The 11,463-nt window shown below is 34.9% G+C and overlaps 1 protein-coding gene and 1 long non-coding RNA gene across 2 annotated transcripts; both read left to right on the top strand.

The window, feature by feature from the left end:
• Window positions 1,073-7,508, top strand: LOC109710160 (receptor-like protein kinase HSL1). Its single transcript, XM_020232628.1, has 3 exons — window positions 1,073-1,176; window positions 3,657-6,257; window positions 6,653-7,508. Exons 1-3 carry the CDS (start codon window positions 1,170-1,172, stop codon window positions 7,003-7,005), a joined length of 2,961 nt encoding a protein of 986 aa, XP_020088217.1. The 5' UTR covers window positions 1,073-1,169; the 3' UTR covers window positions 7,006-7,508.
• On the top strand, window positions 7,991-11,201 carry LOC109710161. Its single transcript, XR_002216308.1, has 2 exons — window positions 7,991-8,574; window positions 10,726-11,201. It is a non-coding gene; the product is annotated as an uncharacterized LOC109710161 (long non-coding RNA).

Here is an 11,463-nt window from a genome sequence, read left to right on the forward strand (position 1 = left end):
ATTTCTAAAAACAGGTCCGAATCCGACCCGTCGGCATCCTACTCCAAACCTAAACAATACAACAGAAGGGGAAAGAGGAAGGAAATAGTCCCCAAACCTACGCATCAAAAATAACAAAACAATTAAACAGAAACTACAAAAAAAATATAAAACAAGAAAAAAAAACTTGTTTAATTTTAATTTTAATTTTAAATTTTAAAATTTTAATTTTTTCTGTATGTGATACATATTTTAATTTACTTCATATTTTGTTTTAATTTTTAAGGAAGAATTTTCATTTTCAAATTTTAAGTCAATGTGTTAGAGGACAATACACACACGACAAATTTGTTCCACGTCTCACAAATTCCTCTGAATTTAAATTCCATTTTGATTTATCAGTAGAAGCTTCTTCTTCCGGTGAGCTTCTAGATAAAAAATGTGCTCTTCGAGAAAAATAAAATTAAATCAAAAAGAAATAGAAAAAAGAATTAAAGGAGTTTTGCGTAATTTTGAATTTAAACACCTATCATCGATGACCAACTCGACTATACTGTACCGTGCCAATAAAATATCGACATAATATATTTTCTTGTGAGCTCAAAATTTTTTTTTAAAATTGTTAAAAATTATATTTAGAGCAATTAAAATATACTATGATTAAAACGGAAAGAATCATAAGGATCATTCTTTTTTTTTGGGGGGGGGTAAAATATAGAATAGTCTATGTAAATATCTATTTTTAAATTTTTTTCTTCACTTTCAAAAATCTATATTTTAATATTTTTAAAATTTTCAGTTGACGCATTTAACTCCCATTCGTATCGATTTTTTCACTACTCCGTCAATTACTTATAATTTATAGCAAAAATATTTTTAAAAATGACAAAAATATGTTAACTATTTTTCTACAAAATAAATAAGACCAATTTGGTCATTTCATTTTTCTATTAAAGCCATAATTTTTTTAAAAGATTTTTAAGATTGAGGATACATGTAAATCATATACTTTGTCCCCTTCTGACAAGGGCATTTTCGTCTTTTCACCAAACCAAAACGGGATATAAATAGCGGGAGTGGTCACTCTGTGTGTTGTCCCTCTCCCCCTCTCTCTCTCTCTCTCTCTAAGCAACAATGGCGATTCAAATCCGACCACATCTCCACCCTCTCATCCTTGTTTTGGGCATAACATGATAGGTTTGAATCTCTCCAACCAAATTCTGTTTATTTTTTGTAATTTGGGCATCTTATATGCTAATCGAGGAGTTTGTGCCGAGTGTTGAACAATTTGAGCGCAATTTTTTGGGTTTTTTTCCTTAAGATTTGGGGAAGTTAATTTCATAAACCCTTTTGTGGGTTTATGGAATTAAAGTTGCTAACTTAACTCTGAAGCCCATAAAAATCGCATTTTTGGAGCAATTCCAGTGTTTTATGCTGGATTTTGAGTTCAAAAAGAGTAGGTGAAGTGATAAAGTGATGTTAGTGTTGTAGAATTGTATCTGACTTATTATCTGCTGTTGAATTACCTGAGATGAGACCCCTTTTTTTGTCCTTTTGAATTTTAATTAGTGCTTCTTTTGTTCTTTTTTCCGGCTAAAATGTGTGGACACTCCCCAAATTTGGGTAATTTGGAAACGAGTTCTCAAACTATAAATTTCTTTTTGAATATGTTTTCATACCCCCATAGTTTTTTTTTTTTCACTGATGAATATTCTATGACTTAAGTGGTATTTTAGTTAATAGTTCTGTCATTCTAATTAAATTTAATAAAAATTTGTAGAATATTCCATTTAAGTTGTGGAATATCCTGTTTTAAACGGTTTGTAGAGTGGTAATTTGGATGGAATTTCCTAAAATTAGTAGAAAAGTTGGGGGTTGAAACTCAAAATTTAAAGATTAGAGACCTATGTCCAAAATTGGAGGGGTGTGAATAACCATTTTAGCTTTCTTTTGTTGCTAGCACTAGGATTTTTTATTGTTTGCTATGGATCATTTTTCATTTAGTGAGAGGTTTAGTATATACTTCTAACTTAATAATCATCTAGACATATCGATGACTGGGCAGTTTTTGTGCTGTTAATAATACACCTTAAATGTATATTTCCATTTATTAATTTCAATCTATAAAAGTACCTTTTGTTTTACTACAACATAAGGACCTTTTGTTTTACTACAACATAAGGACCTATGTTAAATTACCGAAAACAAATGAGTGCTGATTGTTTGGTATATCCAACCTTGTCATATAATCCATCCAACTTTGTTCTTCTTTTTCTTTCAATGAAAACAACATTTGTAGATAGCATAATTAGTGCGTTTATTGATAGTTGGTGTAGAAAATATGAATCTTTGGCCTTCGGTCATTATGGAGGAAGCCGGCTAGTTGTCACCACTACCTTATATTTTGTTCATTCAGAGTAACCTCAGTTCCATTTGAAGACACTGAAAGAAAATAAGATTGGAAGAAGTACCACGAGAAATCCGTAGCTTGTATCTCAAACGTCTGAAGTTTCGGCCAAAATCTATTTGGAAATTTTAAACTATGACAATCTTTAGAGTTTCAACAATTTTCTGTAGTTTTAGGAGAGTTCCAGACTTTTTTTTTTTATCCCCAGAATAGTGCGTTCCTTTCAACAACTGAAGCTTATGACAGAGAAAGCATATTTCTCAACTCCAATGTAGGAAAATTATCATCTGTTCTTAGTTTTTGCATACTCTTGACATCTCTGACTTTGCTTTTCAAATGTTGATTAGGTCTTCTCAGCATAAAAGTTATATCTGTACTTCATCAGTGAATTAGCTGCTTTTAATGTCGAATATATCATTTTGCCAATAGCAGTTTTCTTTTTTTGCTTTTTCAATCAATATTCACCTTTAGATTTTTCTTATTCTAATAATTTTGAAAAGGTTGTTATTACTTGAAGTCCATAAACAACTTTTTAAGAACTGCTTAGTTGGTCTAGTTAGCCACCAAGGGAGAAAGTTCAGGATTAATTGGAATTATGCTTCCACTCGGTTTTATCTAGGATAATGTTGTATGGAGTTAAAAATTGTAGGAAGACCCCCTCAAACAATAGGCTGTATAGAAATAGACTTCTAAGTTAGTGTTTTTGTTTGGCACCACCTCAACTCTTTTTTCTTATCTTACATTACTTCTAAATTGTGGATTTCATGAAGTTTGCCATTGATTCTGTAAAATATAATAGCTCTAGCTACTTTTCAGATAATGAAACTCCGGATTTCATTAACATCTAAAGGTAGTGCTGATCGTCCCTAGTGCAAGTGGCAAAGGGCCCAATGATTGGTATTCGAGGTCTCAAGTGCAAAGCCTAGTTGCTTTATATTTTTAGCTAAATTCATTTCTGGAAAAAATAATAATAATAACAAAGCAGGTAGCAGGCTAGTTTTCTCTCAAAAAAAAAAAAAACACTTAACAGTAGTAGCTAATGAAGCCATTTATTTCAATGAATCCCTGATGTATGTTTGCTATTATCATTACTGTCTTTATAGCATCTCTGCACACCAATATTTTGATGAGATATTACAAAAACATACAACTAGAAGAAAATATGTCATCAAAGCAGCTTTCTAGAGTAACTCAAGCAACCATCCCTTTAATCTTTTTGTCACCAAGCTGATTACTATTGTTATTTTCTTTCTTTTTTTTTTTTTCACAGGCCTAAGCTGTAATTTGGAGAGGCGCGGCAATTTTTGTATTATTTTGACCAAATTATCCTCCTCAATGTTAAAATTAATCCCTTTCCTCTATTTCTCCACTTCTCTTTTCTTTATCCTTCTACCATTATCTACTTCTTTGCCACTTGAAACGCAAGCACTCCTCGACATAAAGAGGCACTTAAATGATCCCATGAACCATCTTGCTAGCTGGAACAAATCTAATTCTCCTTGTCAATTTTATGGTGTCACCTGCGACTTAAGTTCCCAGCACGTGATTGGAATTGCACTTGCCAATTTATCATTATCTGGCTCACTATCGCCCTCTGTTTCTCTTCTACCAAGTTTAGTTTCTCTAGAGCTTGGAGCAAATAGCTTATCAGGAATTGTACCTTCCGAACTTGCCAACTGCACAAATCTTCAAGTTCTTAATCTCTCAACAAACAGCTTAACTGGTAAGGTGCCGGATCTTTCAGCTCTAAAGAACCTTCAAGGTTTTGACCTGTCAACAAACGGCTTTTCCGGTGAATTTCCAACATGGATCGGGGAATTATTAGGCCTAGTCGAGCTGGGCCTTGGAGAGAATAATTTTGATGAGGGGTTTATTCCACAAAATATTGGAAATTTAAAGAATTTGACATGGCTCTTCTTGGGACAATGTAATCTCATTGGCGAAATACCGGCCTCCATTTTCGAGTTAACTTCACTAGGAACATTAGACTTCTCCAGAAACCAGATCTCTGGGATATTTCCAAAAGCAATTTCAAATTTGCAAAATCTCTACAAGATCGAGCTCTTCCAGAACAATTTGACTGGAGAAATCCCTCCTGAGCTTGCAAAGCTCACACTATTATCTGAATTTGATATTTCTCGCAACCAACTGAGTGGAGAGATTCCTCCTGAAATCGGTAGCCTTAAAAAGCTGAAAATTTTTCATCTGTATCGGAACAACTTCTCGGGTGAAATTCCTGAAGGATTTGGGGAGCTGGAGTTTCTTTGGTCATTTTCCATCTATGAGAATAGTTTTTCTGGAAAATTTCCTGCAAATTTCGGTCGTTTCTCGCCACTCAACAGCATAGACATATCTGAGAACAATTTCTCCGGTGAATTTCCCAGATTCCTTTGTCAAAACAACAACCTTCAATTCTTGCTCGCTCTTGATAATGACTTTTCGGGTGAATTTCCAGATTCTTATTCATCTTGCAAAACTTTGCAGAGGTTTCGAATTAGTCAGAACCACTTCACCAGGAAAATCCCCGACGGTATCTGGGGATTGCCAAATGCAGTAATTATTGATGTAGCAGACAATGGTTTTGTTGGAGGGATTTCTTCAGACATAGGAGTTTCAGCTAGTCTAAATCAGTTATATGTTCAAAATAACAAGTTCGTTGGGGAGCTTCCTCCTGAACTGGAGAATCTGTACCAGTTGCAGAAACTTTTTGCTTTTAATAACAGCTTTTCTGGCCAAATCCCTTCTCAAATTGCCTCCCTCAAGCAGTTATCATCTTTGCATTTGGAAGGAAATGTCCTTACAGGACCAATTCCTTCGGAAGTCGGGTTGTGTACTAACCTGGTAGACCTAAATCTTGCACAAAATTTATTGGGAGGTACTATTCCAGAAACACTAGATTTACTTACTTCCCTCAATTCGCTCAATCTATCCCAAAACTATCTCCGCGGCTCAATTCCAGAGGGTTTGCAAGCATTAAAGCTAAGTTATGTCGATTTTTCCAATAATCAATTATCAGGAGGGATACCACCAGAGCTTCTGCTAATAGCTGGTGAAGAAGCATTTTCTGGAAATGACGGGCTTTGTATTGAAGAGATTCCCAGAACCCAGAAATACTCTAGTTTAAGTTTTTGCAATTCGAATCATGGCCGCAATGGTGTTTTGGGAAGGCGAGTAGTTCTTATGATAATCATCTTTGTAGTATTGATTGTCCTTTTAGCTGGCCTGGCATTTGTGAGCTATGAAAGCTTTAAGCTCGAAGAACGTCGCAAAAGGAGAGATTTTGATGAGTGCAAAGGAAAAGATTCAAAGTGGGTACTCGAATCTTTTCATCCAATGGAGCTTGATCCAGAGGAAATATGTAATCTGGAAGAGGATAATTTGATTGGAAGTGGAAGCGCAGGTAAAGTTTATAAATTGGATTTGAATAAAAGCCGAGGAACTGTTGCTGTAAAGCAATTATGGAAAAATGATGCAGCAAAAGTACTAACGGCAGAAATAAACATTTTGGGAAAGATCAGGCACAAAAATATATTGAAATTGTATGCTTTGCTAAGAGTAGGGGGATCAAATTTTCTTGTTTATGAATATATGCCGAATGGCAATTTATATCAAGCTCTTCGAAGGGAATTTAAAGGTGGGCAGCCAGAGTTGGATTGGAATAAAAGGTATAAGATTGCTGTGGGGGCTGCAAAGGGTATTATGTATCTTCATCATGATTGCTCTCCGCTCATTATTCATAGAGACATAAAATCCACTAATATATTGTTAGATGATGAGTATGATGCAAAAGTTGCTGATTTTGGAATAGCAAAGATTGCAGAAGGGTCGGAGCTCAGTTGTTTTGCTGGTACTCTTGGTTATCTTGCTCCTGGTATGCTTGCTGCTAGAGTGTATGCACTCATTTTTTTTTAAGTTCTTTCCCTTTTCTGATTTATTCCTTGCTTTACCCTGTCCTGTAGGGAATTAAAAGATCAGAGTATTCATCAGTACGCGCCATTTTATGTTGATTTGATTTTGTACAGAAGTTAATTGGAATTTTATCCATTTCTCAAACTAAGAAGCATACATTATTAGTGTGTATTCTTTATTAACAATTTAGAACATGTGAAGTATAACTTTGCTGTCATGGTTGCATTTCACCGCAGCATGTATCACATATAGAGAAGAAATCGATATAAATTTTTGCTCATGATATTCCTTCCTATTTCAAGAACATATGTTTGATTTTTTCCCTTACTAATTTTAATTGCACATAATGTTTCTCAGAGCTTGCATACTCTCTCAAGGCAACAGAGAAGAGTGATGTCTATAGCTTCGGTGTTGTCTTACTGGAATTGCTCACAGGCCGCAGTCCAAACGATCCTCAATCCGACAATGGAGAAGATCTCGTCTGTTGGGTATTGACTCGCCTAGACGGCCAAAACTTCTCAAAAGTCTTTGACCCAAGGGTGTCTATTTATGCAGAAGAAGATATGCTGAAAGTTCTAAATATAGCCATTCTCTGCACGAATAAGTTGCCGTCGGTGCGGCCTACCATGAGAGAAGTAGTCAACATGCTTATTGATTCTGGTCCTTGCTCTATCAGGAAGAGAGCAAAGAGCTTTGGTAATAACTGCTAGCTTTTCCTTAAGCAGCTCTTTTTGTATAGGGGCGTTTACACAAATATCCCTGCATTTAGTTACATAGATCCTATGCGAATTCCGAATTCTCAATACATTCCCCATGCAGCTCTTTGAAAGAACCTTATCTTTAAGTTGGGCAGTCATCGGAATCCCTGGAGGGTTGAAGCTTGTTGTGAATCTAAAATGAATCTAAGTGCGTCATTTTCATAACTACAAGAGCATATGCTTTAATGATCTTTGATGAAAACTCAGATTTTGCAGGGAACTGTGTAAACAGAGAATCTGTAGGGATGTATGTGTAAATTACCCATGTTGTATAATATCAGTGTAGTAATGAGAATGTTTAGGTAGTCTAGCTCATGTACAAGATATTCAGTTTTAGAATTGCTTCTTTTATTGATCTAGGAAATGCCGTAGGAGGCATTTGGTATCAATTTAGGACTCAACACTTGTATTTGATCATCTGTATGCTAGCAATAGATTTTCTTTTCTTTTTTTTATTTCTCAAGCCCTATGAACCATGGATATGGTCCTGTGGATATCCGGTACAGGCGCGATGTTACGACAAACGCACAAACGGAAACGAAATGACGAACACAAACACAATCAAACCATAAGCAGAAAAAATAAAGAGACACAGATTTACGTGGAAAACCCTTTGCAGGGAAAAACCACAGGCGAGGGAGGAGAGATCTTCACTATGGAACGAAAAAGGGAATACAAAGTTCTTCAGGTTACAACCAACCACGATCACACGCCTCTAGGGCATAAACGATAAACGAAAAGAAAAAACTCATAACGGGTTTCGGATCCGATCCGTACCGCGGGGGGCTGTCGGCCCGAGCCCTCCGCTACCCACCACAGACATTCATTTTTCCTCCATAATTTTCTTTTCTAAATTGGTCGCACCGCGAAGCTGTCGGCAAGTCGTAAACCCGAACCTGAATCGATAGTAGATTTCGAGTCACATCTAACACGCGACATGAGATGCAGGATACAATATGGTCAGAATATGCGTACGACATGAAAGTTGATCTACACACATATCAACATAATCTTATGTCCTACATGCATGCATTTGCACATACATACTAGATGATACCTGCAGCTGTGGGTATATAAAGAACTTCTTTGATAGGTAAACACTAACTGACAATCTGTTTCATGTAATAGTAAAATGATTGTTTTGCTCTAAATACTTGACATCAACAAAGGTATCTCCAATATATATGACAACATAAAAACAAAATTTCCATTGATAAAGTAAATACATAGAACATTAGAATATTCAATCTATAAATCGTAATGCATTATTGTCATAGTGGAAGTAAATTTGAGGCTCTTTAATGACCTCTATAGCCTTTCCAACATAAAAATGAGCAAGAATTTTTTAATATGTTCTGTGGGGCATTTTCATTTAATAATTTTTATTTACAATTAACTATCTACTGGGTCATGAATGTGGATTGGATCGGATGGCTTGCATGGTATCACTTGTTGCAGGATGAGAGTGGATCAGCTAGTTAAAAAACAATGCAGTCGATTAAAATGAAAGCCAACTAAGAGGTACGTAAAGTCTAATTGTCATAAATCGAATTACTCTTTCACATTCAATATATTGTAATAAGTTGTCAACATGGTGAATCTCTACTGTGATCTTTCTCTTCTGTTTTCTTCTGATGTAAATGTAATGATAGAAGATGAGATCTCTTCTTAGTATCACTTGAAAGGTATAACCCCTAGTGGTTTTTTTTCCTACTGTTATGATGATTCCCTTTTCTCTTTTTTTTTTTAAATTTTTTTGTTCTGGTGAATTAAGGATTCGACCTTGTGCTCTTCCACATTTTTCTGCTCTCATTTTTCGCTTTACGAGCTTTTTCGATCTACAATCCAATGTACCTTTCAAGACCTAACAGCCCGTATTATATTAGATTAAAGTCCTCCCTTTCTCTCGATTGTGTCGCTCCTGCTGGTCTCTTCAGAACAAGGTTTTAAGTGCCCGTCGGCACGAGCCGTATCCACCGTGCCGTACCGTGCCAACAAGATACCGGCACGATACAGACCCCGTGCCGACGGCACAGTTCAAAACCCTCTATTCTTTAAATTAGTAAGTAATTTCCTCAATAAAGTTCAAAAGATGTGATAAAAAGACATAATAAATAGTTAGAATATTTTGTTGCTAAAGAAAATAAATATTTCATGCTATTATGTGTCGGCACACAAGGTGTTTTTTTTATCGGCACGCACCGTGCCGGCAAGTTTCCGGCACGACCCCGTGCCATGGCACTTAAATCCTTGCTTCAGAACTCTTATTTTTGAAACCCTCAATAATATTTCTCCACCAATATATCTATCAACCATGATTCCTAGTAGTTTTATTATAACCTTATATGCCACTATTTGCAACCTATATAAGCCCCCTCAAAACTAAACTTTTTTTTTTAAAAAAATTCAAGTTAGATTCCTCATTCCTATGCTATATTCGAGTAGAATGCAAGGAGTCTCTCTTAGGGTGCGTTTGGTTCGCATTATAAAAGATTACTAGGAATAAAAGATATCCGAGAATCTTATTACTATTCATCCTATTACTAAGAATGTGGAATTCCTGTGTTTGGTTCACACAGTAATATTAATTAGCCATGTTATTTAATATTACAAAAATTATACAATTAATTAATTTATTTATTTATTTAATTTTAGATAATGTTACCAAAAGTTTCAACATCTTTTTAGAAAAAAGAGAGAGAGAGTATAAGTTAGAGAGAGAGAGCATAATTAAAAAAATAGAAAAAAAAATATAGTCGAAATTAGAGGAAGTGAGAGAGTTGAAATTTTAGAAAGAGAGAGAGAGAGAAAGCTTAGTTTAGAGAGAGAAAAAAAAGTTGAATTTTAGAGAGAAAAATAAGTTTAGAGAGAGATGTAAGGTTAGAGTGTAAAGAAAAATAATATCAATTAGCCGGCGGGTAGGAAGAAAGAAAGAGATTAGACATATTATGATTACCCCAATCCATTAATATGAGGATACCCACCCTCCCTCAAGGGAATGAGATTAGTACTTTGGGGTGAATCTTATTCCCAAGTAAATCCAATATTACCAACTAGATTACTTAGTGCGTTTAGCCAAACATCGTCATATTTTTTTATTCTCATTGGATTACTAGGAATCTTTAAAAGATAGCGCGAACCAAACGCACCCTTAAGGTAAAGTTTGTAATGAAAAGACCAAGCTGGTATTCTTTTTCTTTCTTCGATAGTCCGAAATTACCAAAATATGATAATGAAGCTTTCCTGCTGGATTATTCTGGTGCCTGGGTGGTCACATTCTCGTAGGCCCCCAGAAAAGGAAAAAAGAAAAATTGTGTCACAACAATGGAAGCAACGCATATATTTATGTATGAAGCAACAAACAGATGATGGAGTAGTGTCAAAGAATTGCTGTTAGAATGTCATTTTACATGCTAATCAAAGAGTTATCTTACGACAAGCATTGACAAATCCACATTTTTCATCAGGTTACTGTTACTATTAATAAATTGATAGTTGTACATGTATGTATTGTTTTTAGTGGACTTGTTTAGTTGGAAAGGCATATTCTTTCCCTCTTTATTAAGTTAATGTGCAGGAAATGTTATTATTCAAGTTTTCTACTTCCCATAGCATTCTCTCTTTATATATTTTTATGTAAACCTGGATAAATGTGTGTCCCACTTGTTGCAGGATGCAAGTTTTGTTACTGTTTGATTTTATCCAGAAACATGTACTTGATATCAGCATTCCACAACAAAGCCTTCGCTTTCTTAGATCAAAATTACGCGACACCAGTCGCGTTCTGCGGTATGAATTCAGAGCTTTTCAACTCAATTGATGTCTCAAATGAATAGTGATTTGATTATACTGATATCTGAAAACTCTGCTTATATGATATAATGCCTGAACAATATCTCTGTTGCTTGGTTTTCTCTGGATTGAGGTTGAATTAGTCGGCCTTCATGTTGAAAACTTTATACATCAAATTGTGCGAATTCGAATGCACTCAGAGCTGATGCAAGAGACTCTTGAATTTCGTTTTTCTTTTAACTGTACTCTATGCCCTAAACCCCTTTTACATAATCATATCAATGAATATGATTCAGCACAATGATCTAAACTATTATACATTATTATTTGGGGTTAACATTCTTTCTATGCTGTGATTTTTTGGAGCCAATTTTTGATGATAGTTATGTTTGCTTGTTCTCCTTCTCTTTAGAACATTATTTCTAGAGGAGGATTAAATTTATTAGATCTAGTGTTCTAAATTGATTGTTTTTTTTTTAAGGAATAATTGCCTATATACCCCTCAAAACTTTGAAAATATCTCATTTGTCCATACTATTTTTTTTTTTCCAATGTACTCCTCATATATTCCTCCGTTATTTCAGAATATTCCTATAATTATCACCCGTTAAGTTAACT

This window comes from Ananas comosus, linkage group 5 (assembly GCF_001540865.1).
Source record: "Ananas comosus cultivar F153 linkage group 5, ASM154086v1, whole genome shotgun sequence".
NCBI lineage: Eukaryota > Viridiplantae > Streptophyta > Magnoliopsida > Poales > Bromeliaceae > Ananas > Ananas comosus.

Excerpts from the sequence above, each read along its gene's own strand:
- LOC109710160 (XM_020232628.1), top strand. Across the intron at positions 6,258-6,652 it reads TCTTGGTTATCTTGCTCCTG|AGCTTGCATACTCTCTCAAG; the intron begins GTATGCTTGCTG and ends AATGTTTCTCAG.